At 36.5% G+C, this 23,841-nt stretch overlaps 1 protein-coding gene across 1 annotated transcript in view; it reads left to right on the forward strand.

Annotated features, from left to right (window-relative positions):
* Nucleotides 1–23,841, forward strand: part of LOC114046106 (unconventional myosin-XVI-like) — a 682,808-nt gene that overhangs the window by 273,785 nt on the left and 385,182 nt on the right. The window contains exon 14 of the mRNA XM_027866360.1: nucleotides 15,135–15,240. Coding sequence (XP_027722161.1) covers nucleotides 15,135–15,240 — 106 coding nt within the window. The remainder of the gene's footprint in view (nucleotides 1–15,134; nucleotides 15,241–23,841) is intronic.

A 23,841-nucleotide genomic window follows, 5' to 3' on the forward strand; every position in this document is an offset into this window, starting at 1 on the left:
TAATGTAGAAGCTGCTAAATCTTGTGTTATCCTGATTGTGTTTCCACAATACTTGAATTGTTTCTTTCTGGCTACTTGCAATATTTTCTCCTTGACCTGTTATCCTGATTGTGTTTCCACAAGACTTGAATTGTTTCTTTCTGGCTACTTGCAATATTTTCTCCTTGACCTGGGAACTCTGGAATTTGGTTATAATATTCCTAGGAATTTTCCTTTTGGGGTTTCTTAAAGGAGGTGATTGGTAGATTCTTTCAATTTCTATTTTGCCCTCTGGTTTTTGAATATCAAGGCAATTTTCCTTGATAATTTCTTTCTTTCTTTCTTTTTTTTTTTTTTTGGCAAGGCAATTGGGGTTAAATGACTTGCCCAGAATCACAAAGCCAATAAGTGTCAAGTGTTTAGTCCGAGACCAGATTTGAACTCAGGTCCTCCTGACTCCAGGTCTGGTGCTCTATCCACTGTGCCACTTAGCTGCCCCTCCTTGATAATTTCTTGACACATGATGTCTAAGCTCTTTTTTTGGTCATGGCTTTCAGGTAGCCCAAAAATTTTTAAATTCTCACCTGGATCTATTTTTCAGGTCAGTTGTTTTTCCAATGAGATATTTCACTTTGGCTTCTATTTTTTTCATTCTTTTGGTTTTGTTTTATAATTTCTTGATTTCTCATAAAGTCATTAGCTTCCATTTGCTCCATTCTAATTGTTAAAGAATTATTTTCTTCGGTGAGATTTTGGTCTTCCTTTTCCATTTGACCAGTTTTGCTTTTTAAGGCATTCTTCTCCTCATTGGTTTTTTGGACCTATTTTGCCATTTGGGTTAATCTATTTTTTAAGGTGTTATTTTCTTCAGTGTTTTTTGTATGTCCTTTAGCAAGCTGTTGACTAGTTTTTCCTGATTTTCTTGCATCACTCTCATTTGTCTTCCCAATTTTTTCCTCTGCATATCTTACTTGCTTTTCAAAATCCTTTTTGAACTCTTCCATAGCCTGAGACAAGTTCATATTTTTCCTGGAGACTTTGGATGTAGGAGCTTTGACTTTGTTGTCTTCTTCTGATTGTATGTTTTGATCTTCTTTGTCAGCAAGTAAGATTCTATAGTCTGAGTATTTTTCCTCTGCTTGCTCCTGTTCCTAGCCAATTATTTGATTTTTAAATTCTTTGTTAAGGTAGGGCTCTGCCTCCAGTGTAGAGAGTGTACTGTCCCAAGCTTTGGGGGTTTTGTGAAGCTATTTTTAGAGATACTTCTAAGGATCTGTAAATTTTCAGATCTTCCAAGGTGGTTTGATTCAAAGGAGAGGTGTTTACTCCTTTCCTAGACTGTGCTCTGGTCTATGAGTGACCACAAGCTCTCTTTTCTGCCTTGAAACTGTTAGGAGGATTCCCTCTCCACTGCCACTATAAGCTCCACAATGCCAGCACTCTCCTTGCCCCAGGACCACCTACCAAAAGCTTTAACCCAGATCCAAGCATAGGCAAAACAAGGGATTCCTGCCTCATCACCAGCAAAGAGATACCTGCAGTCTTTCTCTGATCAGTCACTTAATCCCCTCACTGTCAGAGGGCCTAGAGCTCTGGAAGCAGCCACTGCCTGGGGCTGTGCTAAGGCCAGGGCTAGATGGAGTTCCTCTCCCACCTAGGTCCCAAAAGTGGTGTCTTTGGTGCCTGTGGGTTAAGAAGTCTGGAAAGTACCACAGCTACCCATGATTCAGTCTCCTGAGGCCTGCTCTGGGTTTGCTCTGGCCCATTTTTTGCCTGAGTACCCACGCTGCACTGCCCTCCTCTCCCAGCCTGGCACAACAGACCTTTCCCATCAACCATCCAGGTTGTCTTGGGCTGGAAATCTGTTTCACTCTGTCTCTTTTTGGGTTCTGCTGCTCTAGAATTTTAGTCATTTTTTATAGGTATTTGGAGGGGTTTGGAGGAGAGCTCAAGCAAGTCACTGCTTTTACTCTGCCATCTTGACACCACCTCCTCTTGCTTTTTTTTATTTTTAAGCTGATAATTATAGAATTTCACAGCTGGAAGAAAATGATGAGTTTTCATTTTATCCCAACCTTTCATTTGATTTTTTCTGGCCATTGTACAGGAGATCAAACCAGGGCCCAGCAACATAAATGATTTACCAAAGCTACAGGTCAAGCTGGGACCAGATCTCAAATCCCCCAAATCTAATTTCACTGTACTTTCACTGTATCATGCCACATCCAAAATAACATAAAAATTTCCATACCAGGTAGAGCTCCAATGCTTGGACAACTGTTTGAGTGACAGGACTAGTTACACTGAGTTTATTTATCCAGGAACATCAGCTAATCCTAACAGGAATGAGGTCTAGGGAAAGCAGAGCCAAAATGGCAGAAGAGCAGCAAGAAATATCACAATTTTTCTCTGCAGAACTCCCCCAAACAGATCTGGAAAAATGTATCAAGAAGTGCAAGAAACCATCAGTGATTTTTTTAGCCTAGATTGGCAAAGGGAGATAGTCAAAAAGGTCTGTAGATACAGTTTGGCCAGGAGCACAGCACAGAGCATGCTAGCTCCCAAGGACTGCTCTCAAGAGCAATAAAGGTCCCACACCTGTATGGAACACTGCAACCTTTTGTAGGTATAGGAACAAGTTCCTAAGGGCACTTCTGTCACTCATTACACAGTTCTCGGTCACAGATCTAGGGTAGACTAAGATGGGAGAACATATCCATTTGTGGTCTTTGAGGGTAGGTGATATTTCCTAGCCATAGCCTGTGTACCCAGCAAGAAGGAAATTTTAGAGGATTCCTCTTCTGGGGGCCAAGATGGTGGAGTAAGAAGTAAGTTGCTCTTACTGTCCCTTATTGACCTCTGAAAGCCCAGAAAATATAGTCCCAGAAGAAAGAAATTTTAGAAGCAAACTACAGTAGTGTTGCTCAGCCCCAGGAGTAGAGGAGGGTTCTCACTCTAGCTTCTACACCAATTTAGAGCCAATAGAGGAATAATTAGGACCCAGGTCCCTGACCAAAGGGAAACCTACAATTTTATTTGTCTGTAACTGCAAAGCTTTCCAGGTGGCTGATTGAGGCTGAGTCCTGCAACACTCTTCCATTGCTCAGACCCAAACCTAAGTCAAGAACTTGCATAGCTTAAATGAGGAGGACAGTGATCAGACTTTGCCCTGGATCAAACCACTTTAGGAGCAATGAAGACTTACAGGTGCTAGACTGAGTTATCTCTGGCTCTAACATTAAAAGTCAATAAGTGTTCTGGAAGAATTGGCAAATAAAAAAAGCCCACCATAAAAAGCTATTATGATGACAGGAATACTCAAGACACAAACCTATGAGGACAGAGTGACTCCCAAATATCTACAAGCAAAATCTAAAATAAAAACAAAACACTAATACAAATTCAATTCAAATTCCTGAAAGAGATGCAGCAAAAAGTTTTAAAAAGAGGTAAAATGATTTTACAAATGAAATGAGAGCACTAACAGAAAAAAACGGGAAAGATATGAAAGCAACAAAAGAGAACTATCAAAAGAAAATTAATAACTTATACAAAATTTTACCCAACCAGCAAATTTCCTAAAAACTGGAATTTATGAAATAGAAACTAATTACTACATGAGGCAAGAAATATGCATGGTTTGTTGTTCAGTTACATCTGACTCTTCATGACCCTGTGGACCACACTGACTTTGGGATTTTCTTGACGAAGATGCTAGAGTGGTTTGCCATTCCCTTACCCAGTGGATTAAAGCAAACAGAGATTAAATGACTTGCCCAGGGTCACACAGCTAGTAAGTATATAAGGTCAGATTTGAATTCAGGTCTTCTGGAGTTCAAGTCTAGCCCTCCATCCACTGAACCATCTAGCTGCCACAAGAAATAGTTAAACAATTAAAAGTCTAGAAGAATTAGAAGAAAACATAAGGGATTTCATAGCAAAAGCAACTGACCTGGAAAATGGATCAATCCAGGAGAAAAAAATGAAAAATCTTTGGACTCCCTGAAAGTCATGATTTTTTTTTTTTTAAAATGAGCTTAGACATCGTGTTTCAATATCTTTTAGAACCAGAGGATAAAGAGGAAATTGGATCTGTCATTCACTTCTTGATATAAATCACAAAATGGGAAATTGGAAGGTGGGGAAGCCAAAATAGTAGAGTAGGGGAAGCACTACAGCCCAGGTCTCCCAATATTCCCCTATAAACAACTTTAAAATAATGCCTCAAATCAAATTTTGAAGTGGTATTACTAATAAAAGGTCAGGATGAGATATTTTTCTAGCGCAGGACAACTTAGGACATAAGAAGGAGTGGTGTGTGATACTGAGGTGGGGGCTGGCCCAGAGTGCATGTGATAGCATCACCAGTTGTGGGCTTAGAAGCAGCTGCAAAAATAGCAGCAACAGCTTCAAGAGCTCTTAACCCAAAGACAGTAAGGGGATTGGACAACTGGTCAGAAAGACATTACAGGGAGCCCCTGTGCTTACACTGGGTGCAGGGCCAAGCACTGTTTGGCAACTCTATTGCCTGTATATAGTTCCAGGTGACAGTTTTAGGGTGAAGAGGAATGCTTGCAGTTGCAACGGAGCAGAGACCTTGTCACAGTTCCAGGGCATAGAGGAGTACTTGCAGCTGCACAGAAGCAGGGTCCTTTCCTTGATAATGACCAGAGAACAGACAAAGAGAACTGTGACCATATCTCTCCTCAGATCTTGCTACCTTAGAAGTACTGAAAACTTACACACCCCCAGAAATACCTGTGAAAATAGCAGGGCAAAAAGCAAACAAAAAAAAAAAAACCTGAAGGTTGGGATGGTACCCCCTCCCTCAAAGTGAGCAGAGTCCAACTTTAACATAAAGTTTAAAGTCTAGAAATAGGCTTAAAAAATAAGCAAACAAAACAAAAAAAGAACATGACTGTAAAAAGCTACAGTGGTGACAAGGAAGGTCAAGGCACAAACTCAGAAGCACGATGTGAAAACAACTACAAGCAGAGAGCTTGGAATATGTTATTCAGGAAAGCAAAGGAGCTAGGATTACAATCAAGAATAACTTACCCAAAAAAACTGAGTATAATCCTTCGGGAGAAAAAAAAATGGATATTTAATGAAATAAAAGACTTTCAAGTATTCTTGATGAAAAGACCAGAGAAGAATAAAAAAAAAAAAAAAACTGACATTCAAACACAAGACTCAAGAGAAACATAAAAAGTCTCTTTCTGATAATATTAAGAAACAAAAAGTCTCGTTTTTACAAGTCAGGCCCTCAGATACTTTTTAAAATTCATCCTTCAGCCTATAAATGACATTGTCTATTGCAGATACAGGTTTTAGGTGAAGATAAAAAGAGCAAGCAGTATATAAAAACTGAAATTCTCTGAACTTTCAGGTGAATCATGGATTCCTAATTTGATGTTCTTATAGCTGTGTTGTTAATAAAATTAGCTCCATAATGTTTGAACTGTTTTTCGCTTGCTGGAAAACCAAATTTAGGACACTGTGCTAGGCCTTGCTAAAATTGTATTGAGTCTTGTTATGGAAAGTTTTAGAAGCATTAACTAGGAAATTTCTGCAAGTGACTTGAAACCAAAGAATCAGGGGGGAACTAGGGGTAACACCCCTCCAAAACTGCCTTGGAAATAAAGCTCATCCCAGAATTTCCAAAGAAAATGTTTTGAAGGATCAGATAGCTACAGGATACAGCTGGGTCTCAAGTGGAAATATCCTGATTAAATGGACATGTAGGATTGGTTACCAGGAACAAGGAGCTTTTATGTTATTTAATATTGATGATCATTTTTGTATTGCTCTTGCTTTTATGTTTACTGCTGCTTATATTTGCCTGCATGAGGGATATGCTCAAATTACTCTTATTTATTATTTGAGGAGCATGGCCATCCCTCCACAACATTCCTCCATGCCTTTGATTAAGTACAAGTCTGTCTTTTTTTAGCATTAAACTCACAAAACCTAAACCAAGAAATAATAATAAAACCAAGGAAGACTGTTTGACATTCCTTAGATAGAAGCCAAGGGGGAGTCTGAGGTCTCCAATGTGATTTTATTATTTGTTTATCTCCCCTAGCTAACTATGTAACAGAGATATACCTGACCCTGTTTTTGTTTGTTTGTTTGTTTGTTTGTTTTTTTGTTATCTTGGACATATGGGACTCTCATCTCTCAATCAGTCCATTGTGAATCCTTTAAATGTAGTTTAATTTGTAACCTGATTTAATTTGCCTATAAGAGTCTGAATTCCAGCTTGTGTGATGAAAATATTTTCCTATTTATTAATATCATTTGAACCTAACTTTATGTGGCTATAAATTGTCTAACCAAAACTATAGATAAAGTTGACCTCAGAGACCCTCCAGGGAAGACAGAGCGCTTGTTTTGAGTCTGGCCATCCAGGTCTTGGTTTCACCCCAAAAGCTTATGTTTTGGATTCCCCAATAGCTTATATTTTGACATAGCCCAAATTTTATTGCATGTTTATATTTACCTATTGATATATACCTCGGGGAACCTTACCTGGAAACTGCCATTTCTTGGAAACCATTTAACTAGCTCTGGTCACCCAGCTGCTTGTCCTTATCCCCTTCTTTAAACTCCATAATGTAAACCTCACACAGACTTGAGAGGGGAGCCACCCCCTTTTCCAGCTTTCTCTCCTCTGTCAAATGACTTAATAAAAATATTTCTAAAATTTAAAAAACAAAGAAAAACACAAAATGAAAACTCTCAGAAATATTATAGCTGAAATCCAGAGATTCCAGTTTCAAGAAAATTACTTTAGTTAGAAGTAAAGAATTCAAGTACTGATGAGTCAAATTAAAATCACATATGAATTAGCAGTCACCAGTACAAAGGAACAGAGATCTTGAAATACAATATTACAGAAGGAAAAAGATATAGCTTACAGAAATGGTGAAGGGAATAGTTTCAGAGAAACTCAAGAAGACTTGTATGAGCTGATGAAACACGAATGGAACAAGGAAAACAATTTATACAATGACAGCAATATTGCAAAGAAAAACAAAGTTGAAAGATTCAGGGGCTCTGGTCAACATAATGATTATCCAAGATTTTAGAAGACTAATGAAGAAACATACTATTTCCACCTTCTAACAGAGAGATTAAAGACTCCAAATTCAGAGTGAGACATGAACAAAATATAAATTTATTTTGCTTGACTATACATATTTCTGATAGAGATTTTGTTTTTCTTTTATTTTCAAGTGGAGGGAGAGGAGAGAAGGTGGATTTTTGATGAATAAAAAAATGAAAATTGATTAAAAACTTAAAACAATTAAAAAACTGAAATAAAAAAATAAAAAGATAGGAATGAGGCCAATGAAACTTTTTTGGATCATAACCAAAATTTTGCTGCCTGACATTTCATAGTTTAGGTTGTTATCCTCATTGTTGATTTTCAGTCATGTCTAACACTTTGTGACCTCATTTGGGGTTTTCTTGGCAAAGGTACTGGAATGGTTCGCCATTTCCTTCTCTAGCTCATTTCACAGATGAGGAAACTAAGGCAAAAAGGGTTAAGTGACTTGCCCAAGGCCACTTAATTAGTAAGTGTCTGAGTACAGATTTGAAATCAGGCCTGGCCCGGTGCTCTGTCTACTGTGCCACCTAACTGCCCTGTAGTTTAGATTACTCATTCATAAAACCTTGTACTTTTAGTAGCACTGATATTTCACATTAATGTTCATGTGGTATTCTCCATTAGACTGTGATCTCCTTGAGAGCAAGGATTGTCTTTTTCTATTTTTTCAATTATTTTTCGTTTTCAATATTTACTTCCACAAGATTTTGAGTTCCACATTTTCACCCCATCTCACCCCTCCCCCCACCCCAAGATGGCATGCATTCTGAATACCCCTTCCCCTAGTCTGCTTTCCCTGCTATCTCTCCCCACCTTCCTGTTCTATTTTCCTGTAGGGCAGGATAGATTTCTGTACCCCATTTCCTGTATTTCTTATTTCCCAGTTGCATGTGAAAACATTTTCTTTTAAACATGTGTTTTTAAAACTTTGGGTTCCAAATTTTCTCCCTTCCTCCCTCCCCACCCACCCTCATTGAAAGGCAAGCAACTCAATATAGGCTATACATGTGCAGTTATGCAAAACCCTTACATGGTACACATGCTGTGAAAAACTAACTCTATTTCCCTTAACCCTATCCCATCCCCCCATTTATTCTATTCTGTCTTTTGACCCTGTCCCTCTTCAGAAGTATTTGCTTCTGATTACCCCCTTTCCCAATCTGCCCTCCTCTCTATCATCCCCCTACTCTCTTGTCCCCATCCCCCCCCATTTTCCTGTAGGGTAAGACAGATTTCCACACCCAATTGAGTGTGTATGTTATTCCCTCCCTAAGTCAAATCCTATGAGAATAAGATTTACTCATTCCCTCTCACCTTCTCCTGTTTCCCCTCCACTGTAAGAGCCTTTTCTTTTCTGTTATTTTTTTGTGAGATAATTTACTCCATTCTACCTTTCCCTTTCACCTTCTCCTAGTATAATCCTCTCTCAACCCTTAATTTTATTCTCCAGATATGACCCCTCCATCTTCAATTTCCCCTATGCCCTCTATCTATCCATATATATATATATACATATATATATGTATGTATATACGTATATACATATATATATATGTATGTATATACGTATATACACATACATATAATTTTTTCCCTCCAACTACCCTAATACTGACAAAGGTCTCATGAGTTGCAAATATCATCTTTCCATGCAGGAATGTAAACAGTTCAACCATAATAAGTCTCTTATGGTTTCTCTTTCCTGTTTACCTCTTCATGTTCCACTTGAGTCTTGTATTGGAAAGTCAAATTTTCTATTCAGCTCTGGTCTTTTCATCAAGAATGCTTGGAAGTCCTCTATTTCACTGAACGACCATTTTCTTCATGAAGAATTATACTCAGTTTTGCTGGGTAGGTGATTCTTGGTTGTAATCCTATCTCCTTTGCCCTCTGGAATATTATATTCCATGCCCTGCTGGTCCCTTAATGTAGAAGCTGCTAAATCTTGTGTTATCCTGATTGTGTTTCCACAATACTTGGATTGTTTCTTTCTGGCTGCTTGTAATATTTTCTCCTTGACCTGGGAACTCTGGAATTTGGCTACAATATTCCTAGGAGTTTTCCTTTGGGGATCTCTTTCAGGAGGAGATCGGTGGATTCTTTCAATTTCTATTTTGCCCTCTGGTTCTAAAATATCAGGGCAGTTTTCCTTGATCATTTCTTGAAAGATGATGTCTAGGCTATTTTTTTGATCATGGCTTTCAGATAGTCCAATAATTTTTAAATTCTGTCTCCTGGATCTATTTTCCAGGTCAGTTGTTTTTCCAATGAGATATTTTGCATTATTTTCTAATTTTTCATTCTTTTGGATTTGTTTTACAGTGTCTTGATTTCTCATAAAGTCACTAACTTCCAATTGCTCTATTCTAATTTTTAAGGAAGTATTTTCTTCAGTAATCTTTTGGACTTCCTTTTCCATTTGGCCAATTTTGCTTTTTTAGGTCATTCTCCTCCTCATTGATTTTTTGGACATCTTTAGCCATTTGGGTTAGGCTATTTTTAAGGTGTTATTTTCTTCAGTATTTTTTGGGGTCTCCTTTAGCAAGCTGTTAACTTGCTTTTCATGATTTTCTTGCATCACTCTCATTTCTCTTCCCAGTTTTTCTTCTACTTCTCTTACTTGCTTCTCAAAATCCTTTTTGAGCTCTTCCAAGGCCTGGGACTGATTCATATTTTTCTTGGAAGTTTTGGATGTAGGAGCTTTGATTTTGTTTTCTTCTTCTGGTTGTATGTTTTGATCTTCTTTGTCACCAAAGAAAGATTCTATGGTCTGACTCTTTTTGTGCTGCTTGCTCATGATCCCAACCAATTACTTGAGTTTTAAACTCTTTGTTAAGGTAAGAGTCTGTTTCAATGTGGAGAATGTACTGTCCCAAGCTTCGGGGATTTGTACAGCTGTTTTCAGAGATACTTCTAGGGACCTGAAAAGTGTCAGTTCTTCCAAGGTGCTATGATAAGGGGTGAGGTGCTTCCTCTCCACCTCCACAATAAGCTCCACCACACCACTGCTTCTCCTCACCAGCACTCCTCCTTGCCCCAGGACCACCCCTCAGAACTGTGACCCAGATCCAAGCACGGGCAAAGCAAGAGATTCCTGCCTCAGCCCTGGCAAAGAGATCCTTGCAATCCCCCTATGATCAGCCATTTGATTCCTCCTCAGTCCGTGGGCTGGAAGCTCAGGAGGCAGCCGTGGCCTGGCCCGCACTCAGGACTCATGGCTGAGACCTAGCTTCTTCTCTCACCGCAGTCACAGACTTTTCCCACTGACCTTCTAAGTTGTCTTTGGTGTTTAGGGGTTGAGAAGTCTGGAAACCGCCACAGTTGCCCGCGATTCAGTCCTCTGAGGCCTGCTCCAGGGTTGCTGCAGCCTGCGCGCCCACACCAAACTGCGCTCCTCTCCCAGCCCAGAGTGATATATCTTTCTGATCAGCCATCGAGGTTGTCTTTGGCTAGAAATTTGTTTTACTCTGTTTTTTTGTGGGTTCTACTGCTTTAGAATTTGTTTAGAGCCATTTTTTATAGGTATTTGGAGGGGTTTGGGAGAGAGCTCTAGCAAGTCACTGCTTTCCCTCCGCCATCTTGGCTCCACCCCCAAGGATTGTCTTTTGCACCTCTTTGTATCCCTAGAGCTTAGCATAATGCTTAGAATGTAATAGATACTGAATAAATGCATACTGACTGACACTTTGGAGATTTTCTTCATGTTTTATTGATTATCCATAGCATCAAGTGAAATCAGTGTGGCATTTCCTCCCATCCACAAAAAAATCTAACTCGTGTTACTTAGAAGATGTTCTTCTAGATTTATGGCCAAAATATTAATCACCTTGTGACTTAACTGATAATAGCAGTCTCTGAATTTAGTTATACTCATCCTGAGACCATCTCCAAATGCATACTAAAACTCTGTTCAGCTTGCTAAGACCTACCAGAGCTTTTGCTCAATAAGTTCAGCCTTTCAGGATCCAGAGGCCTGTAGGTCTCTGGCCAAGAACAGGCATTAAAAGTATATTGTTTAAAGGAAGGCCTTATGTACAGTTATAATACACAACTTGAGAGATTACATAGGAACCATCTGTTTTCTCAAATCTTTCCTGATCAAACCTGAAGAGAATAATATAAAACAGTATGCATTGAGGAAAATGGGAACACTAAAAGTTGCACTTTATGAGCAATTCATTGGTTACAGCATGTGTCCAATAAAGAGATCGTTAAATGGTAGCCTGCTAATTTGGATAGCCTGCTAATAACCATTGGAAATGCTTTTTTACAGTGAAATTTTAAGCAACAAGATAAGGCTAGGGAGCTGTTGAACTCCCAGGATATTGCTATTAGAATCCTCTCTAATAATAAAACACATTTAAGTACTTGTTGGGAATGAAGAGTCTCGTGACTTATATATAATGCATAAATCCTTAATAAAATGATTTGTTCTGTGAAGGCTGGATTCAAAGGGCCACACGTGCTCTCAAGAATGAAGGTTCCCCACCCCCGGCTGTAGTTGGTCTGTGCCACATTTAAGCCATGGGTCAGAGAAAATAATTTTTACTTGCCTATGAGTGGCACAAACCAGAATTTCAAATGTATTTCTAATTTGAATTGGAAGTTTTGGTTTGCAGGACAGTGAAAATTTCAGATTGTCTCAGAATTGTTCCATAGTCACTGGTGTTCTTAAACCAGAATGAATTAGAATTTTTCAACATCATCTAAGTCATGCCTAGTTTGGCCTCCTCTTGTCAGAAATACAAAGTTAAGAATGAGATATAGATACAAGAGAGATATCATTACTGTAATACCATTTCAATGCTACGAGGATTTAATTAAATGCTGAATATTTCCAGCTAACTGGGTTCCCAAAAGTGAGCCTTATATATTATCTCCATGACACCCTTGAGAGAGCTATTTCTTCTCCTCATAAGGCACAGAATTCAATTCAACGATCATATATTATCCAGCTACTCTGTACAGAACACTATGTAGGGCCCTGGGGGGGATATAAAGATAAATAAAGCATAATCTCTGTCTCCATGAACTTCATAGTTTAGTACGGAATAGAATACATGAATTCTGTAATTTTTTTTATTCTTGTCTTAAACTTAAAACTGATAATTGCTAATAAATGAATAATCAGTAAAACATGGAGAAAATCTACAAATATGCTCCCCATGCAAATATTAAGAAAAAAATAGCATATTATAAACATATAACAAAATCAAAGCTATGGTGATATATTTATTATGGGTACCAAAGAGCAAAGGAGGAAAAATCCTGGAAAAAGATGTTCAATGTTTCGGTGACTGTTGAATTAGTAAGTACATATTAACTTAATGGAATATCTTGTCTTCTCAAAAAATACCCTCCACTCCTACTCGTGTGAGGATGATATAAAGAAGGGAGGGAGGCACTGAATAAGAATGCATCCTTTTGTATTTTATTCAGCCAGAGATCAAAGAAGAGATAGAGAGATAAGAGAGATAGTAAGAGAGAGATAGAGATGCAGAAAAAGAGACGCATAAACACACAGAAACAGAAACAAAGATAGAAATGGAGACGGAGACAAAGACACAAAAAGGAAGACAAAGACAGGTAGATTGAGTCAGACAGAAGAGAATCAATGTGAATGAGTAACTGCAGATAAGTGCAGGATAGTAGTCTTTTTCCTACTGGAACACCTAAAAGTATAGGCACAAAATTTAAATGGTCAAGTTTATTAAAGACAAAGATAGTTGTTAATTTGCATAAGTGTTCCATTCTTTCTTACAAATAGGGTCATTTCCCCTTTCCTTTGCCTAGTGTAGGACAGAGAGGTGATTAAAAGCATGAAGAAGCAATTCAAAACCATTCACACTTGTCAGATATTAGAACAGTGAGTGGTTCAGGTGTTGATGAGCCAATACGGAGACCAAAAAAATATTGAGTACTTCATTCTAAGGATCTATAAATACTTTGAAAGATAAATCTGTGCCTGTGATTTTACTGGTATAAGGAACTTCCGTTGAAGAAACTCCCTCAACTAGTACAGATCAGCAACTATTCCACAACTTGTCGATCTAAGGAGTTGACCAGGACACTAGGAGATTAAGTGTATTGCATGGGGTCTCACAGGCAGTCAGTGAGGGTGTATGTTGAGGAGAATTGAACTCAAATCATCTAGACTCTGAAGAAGAAGAGGAAGAAAGCTCTCATCCCAGATCCAATATTTATAGGTGATGTGACTTTGTATAAGTAACATGTCTTTTCTGGGTCTTATTTTCCTTCTCTGTGAAATGAGGAAGTTAGGTAAGATGATGTCTAAGGCTGAATCCACTGCTAATGGTCTATGTCTCTGTGGCATTTCTCTGTCTACCCGGTTGTTGCCTCTGTTTTCTACCCTCTTCCAACTGTCAAAACCTTCAAAATCATTACTTAGTCCTCTTTCTCCATATTCAAATGAGTATGGCTCTTATTCCATATTAATGATCATTCAATGTTCATAAAAACTTGAGACCTTGTATGGAAAGCTCCATTAGATTCATTATATTCATCAGGTTTTTCTCTTTATTTTTTTTAATGTCAGATAAGGTAGAACATACAGTTGAAATCATTGGTATTCTCATCATATTCGTATTCCTCCTTCCCATATAATGGCTCTAGTTTTTTGTAAAAGAAAGTAGCTTTATTGGATGGTTTGCAATATGTATTGGATATGTGTGCAAATGACCATATTGGATACAATGCTGGATATACAATACCCATTACTGAATAATAAATAAATCCCTGAGTTAAAATAGACAAATCAGTAATTTTATTAAAAACAAGCTTCATGGAACAGCCAAATTGTTTTGTCTTGATGGAAATATTTTAACGAATGTGTTGGTGAAAATTATGTTCCCAGTCCAGAGCACATAAAAGCAAATACAGTAGATAACTAACTTTTTTTTTTGGTATGAATCACCAAATGAAAATAAATGCCTTGAACCCAACATAGTATATACATATGAACTCCCTGGCCCCTAATCTTTGCTCTATCTAGCTAAATTTCATGTATTTTATATGGTGAGAGCTTGAGATGTTTTCATTTTTTCCTAGTGATTGAGATATTTATGAAGAACTCTATTGCAACTTTACCATTCCTTACAAATAGCCCATAGCCAAATGTTTTCATTATAGCACACTGCCAGTACATGGGAAATGATCAGCAAAAACACATGCACATTATTATTTGTTGTTAAGAAGATATTTTAGGTTACCTTTACATGAATGTGGAAATATTCATTACATTACATATTCATTAGTGCTGCTTTAATAATATTCTGTGGCAATGTTTTTAATTTGTAACAATTAACCCATTATATTTCAGTATTGTGGAATTGTATTTAATAGACAATTTGTTGTACTTTTTAATTCCTATTTTACTTTCTATCAAAATATTATATTTTTAATTTTGTCAGGGGAAATTGTAGATATTCCATCTTTGATGACAAACTTTAGCTTTTGATTATCCTTAGTTATATGCCAATTAAATAAATATATAGTAGAGACAGCTATGTTATGCAGTGGAGAAAACACCAGGCCTAGGATCAGGAAGACTTGAGTTCGTATCTGGCCTCAGAAATTTATTAGCTGTGTGACCTTGGTCAAGTCACATACCTTCTGTCTGTCTCAGTTTATTCAACTATAAAATAGGGATAATAATATCACCTACTTCACAGGGTCACTGTGAGGATCAAGTGAGATAATGTTTGTGAAGTTCTTGGCACATAGTAGGTACTTAATAAATACTTGTTTCCTTTCTTCCAAAATGCTTTGCAAAAATTACACTGTATGTAAATCTGCATCATTAATATTATTATTAAATAACCAATAACAATAAACCATAAGCAAACTAATATTTAGAAACCCCAAATATCTAACTTTTTCTTTGCCTTTGTCTTTAAGGATTATTTCTGCTTAGTAATTATGACCAGAATGTTGAATTGTTGAATGAGTGTCTTATCTCCTTCTCTCTCTCTCTCTCTCTCTCTCTCTCTCTCTCTCTCTCTCTCTCTTTCTCTCTCTGTAGTGGTGAAAGAGGTTCAGGGAAATCTGAAGCCAGCAAACAAATAGTGAGGCATCTCACATGTCGATCCAGTTGCAGCAGGTGTTTATTTGACTGCAAAATAAAAAATGTAAGTACCATCATTGGTTGACTTAGAGAATCATAGGAGTGCAAGTTGAAGACAGAATCATAGAATGCTAGAACTGGAAACATACTTAGGATATAATCTTTTCTGAATGGCTCAGGTTGCATCTGAGAAAACTGAGAGCAGGAGAGATTAGTTGATTTAAAAAAAAAACACACAGGAAATATAACTAAGTGACATAACCAGGACATAAATGAATGTCCTTTTTACACACTAAGCCTGGTGTTCTTTCCTCAAACAAAACTGTCTTCTCTATTTTTAAAATTAATTTATTTATTTTTAGTTTTCAACATTCACTTCCATAAGCTTTTGCTCTATTCTCTTTTAATTCTAAATAGGTGCACATTGGACATAAAGCAGGAGAAACCTACTTACAACATATAAACTTACATTCAATTAAATTCCACAGGTTTTCTAAAAAGCATTTCTCATAACATTTGATGTCTGTCATATATCTGACATATTTTATTTTATTGTATGACTATTTGTGTATATATCTTATATGTCTATTAGTCTTCATCACCTTGAGGTCAGGTCCTATGTTTTGTTTTATTTTTTTCTCCTTCAGAAACTAGGATACTGAGATAAACATAATAAGCTAAATATTCATTTAATTTAATGATATCTGTCAATGATAGTAGAGATTGAAAGGCTTTGAACAACACATGGGCATAATTATATATGTGTATTAGCAAAATCTTCCTGGCAGAGTCATGCATCAAGACTGAATAAAGAGGCATGAGAAGGGGAGGGAAGGACAAGTTAGTAGGCTATTGTGGTAAATTAAGCAAGAAGTAATATAGCTTGGATGAGGGTAGGGATGGTGAGAATAAAAATACAAAAAAATTTTAGGAAGAAGTTTCATCATTTCTTGACAACTTCTTGGATGTAAGAAGAAAAAGAGAAAGATAAGGCAAAGATGGCAGATGTTCTTAATATAGGTGACTTAAAGTGGCAGAGACCATCATAGACACACAGGAATCAGAAGACTTCAGGATTTGGAGAAAAGGCAATAAACTTGATTTAAGACATGTTGGGTTTAATGTGTTTGGTTGAAATTCATGCTGAAGATGTCCAACTGGCAGCTAAAAAGTTAAGAGCTCATTGGCACCCGAAGATATAAAATTTGGAGTTACCCACATAGAGGTTGAGTTGAAGCAGAGTATATGGCTTATACTGCCAAGGAAGGGATGGGGAAAAAGAGAAAGAGGAAAGAGGAATACAGGGAATGTCAGGGTATAGGGACAGGCAGAGCAGTATTTAAAGGTATGGCAATAGTACCAAAAAGTCCATGAGATAGAAGGTTTCAAAAATAGGTTTGAGTATATCAGATGCTATAGAGATGTCAAAGAAGATGAATAGTTGGAAAATATTATATTCAATGATCAGAAGGTTGCTGTTGACTTTAGCAAAAATTTCAATGGAGTGGGAAGGAAAAATAGGAGTCATTGTCCAGGGAGATGAAATTAACACTAATAGTGCAAAAAATGAAGATAAGTGTAGAATACTTTTTCCAACAGTTCAGCAGTGAAAAGGAAAAGAGGGGTAGGTGACTTAGTAGTTGAGAGTAGAAGAAAAGATTTTTTTCTTCTGTTTTGTTTGTTTTCTCTTTAAGGACAAGAGATGACAGAAGGTTTGTAGGCAGATGAGAAGGAGAAGTAGAGGAAAATGGACTGATGATTCAAGAGAGAGAGCTGGGAACATGGATAATAAAATATCTTGGAGGAGCACATGCAAGATGGTCTGTGTATATCAGTGAAAGGGTTATACCTGGAAAGGAAAACTACCTCCTCCATTGAAAGAGGAGAAAAAAGAGGGAAGAATAGGTGAAGATACAGGGGAATAAAGTATGAAAAGTGAAACTAAGGGTAATCACGTTAAATGACATCTATCCTATTACTAAGCCACAATACAAAATCATTTGCTAGGCATATGAAGGCAAGTGAAAAAATGGTGGTTTGGAGTAGCCACTGTCCCAGTTTATGTATAAAACAATTGTTAAATATGACTCTAATCATTTCAATAAAATAGAAATGTATTTATTGAGTGCCCACTATGATCCTAGTACTGCAACCAGAACTATTAGTAGAGGCAGAAAGAGTTTGTGTAAAATATGACCCATCTTCACAAAGAATTATAGTTAAACTAGAGAGACAAGACATTCATGAGCAACATTTATCTCTGGGGCAGCTAGATGGTGCAGTGAATAGAGCACCAGTCCTGGTGTCAGGAAAACCTGAGTTCAAATCTGGCCTTGGACACATGATACTCACTAGCTGTGTGACCCTGGGCAAGGCACTTAACCCCAAATGCCTCACCAAAAAAAATTTTTAAAAATAACATTTATCTCAGTATCTGTTTCTATTTAATAAGCAGCTAAATCATTGCTTTATTCTTACCAAAAGCTGGACTTCTTTTTCTTTATGAGAGTGAATGAATATGAGTTACTAGCACCCTTTTTTTTTTTAAGATGGGAATGCTACCCCTCTCCTAGAGAACCAAGCACTCCCAGCAGAGAGATCTAATCCCAGGATCCTCTGAGAACCTTTTTTCCCCAGAGGAGAAAAATATCTCTATTAGAAATAGATAGCTAAAGGTCATGTAATAACTAAATGTAATATACATATATATATATATATATGATAAAAATCTTTACACCTGTTTCCTGATTTTAAAAGATACAGTAATGCCTAATACTCAGCTAGCCCCCAGAAAGAAACAAAAGACCAAAAAAAACCCCTCTTAGTACCTAAAGCATTTTAAAAAAATATTATAGTGAACCTTAATTCATAAAAGAACGCTCCAGTACTTTACTCAAGGTTTATTTGCTTGTGTTTAAGACATAATTCTAAATTTGGTTATTCATTTATTCATATAACCTCCTTTATTTTAGAAGCAGAAAATTAGAGGGTAAAGAGGCCATCATATTAAAAAAAGAAAAACAAGCCAAACATGAAGGGAGTATAGATTTTTAATAAAAAGTATATCTGTTACTATCTGTATGTATGTAGGTAGGTATATTTGAAACCCCAAACTCAAAAACTTAATGATTTGAGGCCACCTAATGTTGAGCCAGGCATCCTAATACATCTCAGTAACTCCTAAGGGTCTCACTTCTTTAATTCAATATAGTAATTGATGTTCATAATAATGAATCTGAGTCACTGAGAAAAAAAGATGAATTAATGTTCTCTGTGCTTTGACAGAGTAGGGAAATGTTTAATACATTTTAATAGAAGATTTCCATCAAAATGGTTACAATAAAAAAAAAACATTGGCACAAACTTCAGTTATCTGAAAAATTCCTTTATATGGAACACTTTGTTTGTATAAGTTAAATGAAATGCTTCTAAAAAAAATCATTCATTCTCTGTAATATGCTTTTATTTTCTTCTGTTGGATCTGAACTGAACTTTAAAACAGTGCGTCTATCATTATCCTTGATATATTTCACCTACTTTTATGCAGATATTTAAAACTTTCTCATTTTAATGAAATGTTCATAGCAATCCCCAGGGAAAGCTACATTTATTCAAAAACTATAATTATTACTCACTCAAGCCAATTTCTATTATTTAAGCAGGGAACCATTAATTTCACATAGCAGAAAAATGTGTATTTTTCCTCTTGAAAAGAACTGGATATGAGTTTTGCTGAGAATAAAGGGTCTGAGGACATAAGCAGTTGAAAGTGATGGTCAAATAGGTTAAGTTGTTTTTATCATGAGGCATGAGTGTCATGTGACTTAGAGTAACAAACACAACAGTTCCACCCAGGTAATCACTTCACAGTGAGATACGACAAATGTGCTGATGCAGACTAGTAATAGCCTGGAGAGGGAATTCAGACTCTTACTGAATTAGAATTTCTGGATGTGCACTACACACACACACACACACACACACACACACACACACACACACACAGAAATACACCTGCACTTTGGTGATTATGCATTCAAGTACATCTGATTACATTGTGATAAACACAGCTGCGTTTATCCCAGGAGTCATTTATCAAAATAAAAACCCAGAGAACATTCAAACATTAAAACTTCCAGATCAGTATTCTACAATGACTGATTTAGTTTCTGATGTTCCCTATGTCATGAAATCCTGCCTCTGTTGGAGTTGTTTAGAGGGAGAAGATAATGTTGCTATAGTTCTATCTACTTTGAAGAGTCCCTTTACAATACCAAAGAGACTGCCTTAAAAATTGTAGGCAACTTACATGAAGAAAATACACATCATAAACTGCCTTGTGAACATTTCAAATTTAATGTAACTAGTTGTGATAAATTTTTAGCCATTACTTTTGCATTTGAATGCCTTTAAATTCAATAAGACCTGCTATAATTGACTTTTTTCTGTTAAAAAAAAACTTGAGGTCCTTCCCTTTGTGACAAGAGTCCTAAGCCCACTGCTATGGAATTCTCTCCTCAAAGCCAGAGAGTTACCTCTTCATTCTCATGTTGCCTTCTCCCCAAAGTCTTTTCCTTCAGGAACATAAAGTAGGGTTGTCATCAACCATCTTTACTCTTGAAGCTGGAGGGAGTACAGAATGATAAGAGACTCCAAGAGAATCTGCAGAGACTTGAAGATACTACTGCAGTAAAAAACTGAAGGTCTCCTCTCTCCTATTTTTCACTAACTCTCCCCACCCGTCAGGCAGGTACGGGGAAATGATCTCCACTAATAAAGAGAGAGTCCTGTACAAATGGGTTTTGGAATTCTGGTTACACCTTCATTTAAAGAGATTAAAATTAGTAACATATATTTATACCATAACTTATATGTTCTAGCCAGTGTTTGTTCACAGGAACTCAAAATATTTTAAATATCTGGGGCCAAACTAGAAGAATGAAAGACATCACTTTTTTTGGTGTCTGCTTGTATTTAAGGATCCCAAAGTCTTATAAAATATATTGAAATTAATTAATGGGAATAATAAAATTCATGGATTTGATTATAGTGTCACAACTTCAGATTCTTCCTGATAAAAGTAAAGATATAACAATCTATTTTTCCATGAATAATCTCTAAGCAAGATGTGCTTTTAATTTCCAAAATGCACTGTGCATTATGATATGTGAATCATTCTTCCCTTTCCACATTTTAACTAAATTCTTTGAAGATTTTAAAATGTCATTGCTATCTTTCAGATTTCTTTTGTGAATCTATAGTGAAATATCAAAAGAATTTTGATAGGTTTGACAGTACTTGTACTGTTTGTTTTGTTTCTTTTGGTTATTTTTTTTTTGGTTTAGTTTGTTCTTTTCCCTGAAGGAAGAGTGATGATTTCTATGAACTACAGTTTTCTGTCCTGGGAAATAATGCTATGTGTGTGTGTGTGTGTGTGTGTGTGTGTGTGTGTGTGTGTGTGTGTATTTGTATATACATGTGTGTGTGTTTCTGTGTATGAGACAGAGAGACAGATGCGGGACAGATAGAAAAAGTAAATAAAAAATAACTCACAGGAAATGCGGGGAGGGAGCATATGGAGGACATGTAAGGTCAGGAAAAAATTCTTGGATCAGGTGATATTTAAACTGAGTATCAAAGGAAGTCAGGTAAGTTAGGAGTCAGAAATGAGGAGGGAGACCATTTCTCGCAAGGGACCCAGCTAGTACAAATACACAAAGTCAGGAAATGGAGTGAGGTCATTGTAGCTGGGTTATAGATTGTATTGAGAAAAGTAAAGTATAAGAAGACTAAAAAAATAGAAAGATGCCTGACTATGAAGGAACTGAATAGAGGATTTTATGTTTGATCCTAGAGATAATAGAGAGCCATTAGAGTTGGAGTCGGGGGAAGCTTGTGACTTAGACTGACATACCCTTTTGGAAAAATCACATTTGCAGTCGAGTAGAAATAAATTGGAGTGAGGGAGAATTTTAAGGAAAAGACAACAATTAGAAGGTTGTTGAAGTAATCCGAGTGAGGCGCAATGAGGGTTTGAACAAGTGTGGTGGCTGTGTGCGGAGAGAATAGAACATGTATGACAATTTTTACAAGTTGAAAACAGGAATAATTGACAGCAAATTCCATATGTGGAGTGAGTGTAAGTATGTGAGTTTATGAACCTGCTTGACTAGGAGGGTGGTGCCCTCACCAGTATTAGTTGGGAAGAGGGGAGGTTTTTAGAGAAAGCCTTTCTATTTTTGGACATGTTGGGTTTGAGACTAATGTCATTGTTAATTTAAATACAAGCATAGAGGAGTGGAATGCATAGAAGACAAGTTTAAAAGGGTCGACGTGTGAGTTCAATGTCAGAAGTTTACATAGTGGCTATAAACAGCATACCCTATTAACTAGGAGGGAAAACAGAGAGATGAGGTGACATCTGGGGAGTGCAAAAGAGACTAGAGCAAATTGGTTTCTGGTGGTTGTTATGCATTTAATAGGCTCATACCTACTCATTCATAATATCCATCTTGGATATATAATGTTCCTGTTTTATAAACTCTACACAGGTGTACATTTTATTCTTGAATGCTTCGAAGTATAAAATATCATCCTGTATGTGAATTACAATCATTTTATCATAGATATTGGCTTTCTTGTTAGATAGCACCATGATCAACTGAAATGCTATTGTCAACTTGTCCTAAATTTCAATTTATTACAATTAGTTGCAATATATTTTCCATGAAAGAAAACTGCCTGGAATTAAAAATGTAACTCTTAGTAAACAAATTTTCTTAGAGTTCCAACATTTAGTTTAAACAACTAGTTTTAGGAAATATTATAACACTAATTTCTCATTCTTCACTAAGGAATCTTGTGTATTTGTCTTCTAGAAAATTCTAGAGAAAAGATATTTTATCAATATATCTCCATACTTTTAGAAGTCTCAAAATTAAACATTAATAAAACTAATCTAAGTAATTTAGTAGAGGCCTCTTATAAATATATCCACATACCAAGCAAAAGAATAACAAGACTTAGAATTGGCCCTAAGTGATGCAGTGACTTGTCACATGGCAGAGCCAGGAATAGGACCAGATCTCCTGGTATCTCATCCAGTGTTCTTTTCACTGTACAGAACTCTCTTACATAGACAAAATAATTCAATTCATTTTCTAAATTAGTATTAATAGAAGCTATGCATATTTTCTTTCAGGAGTTCAAAAAAAATGAAACCATTAGAAGACAACTTACTTATTTGTGCCACTCAGAGTGATGGTTTACACACATTAAAAAAAAAAAAAGAAGAAGAAGGCTTCATTTAGCTTTGAATTTCTCAAAAACTGTCCAAAACACATTTTTTACTGCCACCTAATGGACAAATGGCTAATCAAAATGTAAAACTCAGTGTTTGAATCAGTATGCTTTTATAGTTACTTGATGTAAGTGTATGTCATGGATATATATCAACATATAATTATATATTCATGCCTGTGTTTACGTATATCTATGGACATTGTACATGTGTGGACATATGTCTATGGTCATTCTTTTGCCATATATGTGTGTGTGTGTGTATATATATACATACATATATATATACACACACACACACAAATGATACCATCACGTATAATAGCACATTCATAATATAAAAATAAGGATATATAACAATATAGATTGTATGTGTACATGTATTATTGTATCTAATAGTACAGATCATATGTTCACATTTCTCCAATAGAATGTATGCATATTTATATACACTATACTATATGCTACTATAGTTTATATGCATGCTGCCAATACAATAGACCATAACATATACATATATGCTATGACTATATGTATGAATGTGTATATAAACATATGCAAATACTCATGTGTACACATAATCATATATATATAATAGCATATGTTATATGTGTGTGCATGCTTTTCATGTGATAGAATGTAAGTTATTGTGATTCAGAAAGTTTCACTTTTGTCTTTGCCTAGCAAAGCACCAACCACATAGCAGGAAGAAGAAACAGTGGCATTGTCCAACTGAATGGGTATTGCCTCAGAGAAACTGAGACCTGGGAGACCTTGGATTAAAAATGCTGAAGTCTCCCACTGCATCCAGGGCCATCACTAGTCATCTTGATCTATGTCTTGCTCCTGCACTCTGATGCCTCTAGAGGAGAGAGTGAAGTTTATGATTTTGCACAGCCCTGCCTCACTTGAATCCAATTCAGTTTCAAATCAATATGTCACCCTCCTCATGTCATTGGTCCCCGTTGAGAACTAAGGACAAATAGCATCAACAACAATAATCTTTGGGAATGACCTCATCAATTCCCACAGGTTTAATTATCTCTATACTGATAATTCCTAAATCTATAGACCCATCCCCAGTTTCTCTCCTGAGCTTTAGTTACACATCACCAACGGCCTATTACACATTTCAAACTGGATTTTTTGGAGGTATCTCAAACTCAACATGTAAAAAACTGAACTCTTGATCTGTGCCCCCAAACCAAACTTTCTTCAGAACAAGCCTAATGCTGTTGAAGGTACTACCATTTTTCCTAGTCTGCCAGGTTTGAAAATTCAGCATCATCCTTGACATCTTTATTTTCCCTCACAGCACATTATTCAAAAATCTTGCCATTTCTAACTCTATAACATCTCTCATCTT

Source organism: Vombatus ursinus, unplaced genomic scaffold (genome assembly GCF_900497805.2).
Source record: "Vombatus ursinus unplaced genomic scaffold, bare-nosed wombat genome assembly UNPS02014781.1, whole genome shotgun sequence".
In the NCBI taxonomy this organism is placed as follows: domain Eukaryota; kingdom Metazoa; phylum Chordata; class Mammalia; order Diprotodontia; family Vombatidae; genus Vombatus; species Vombatus ursinus.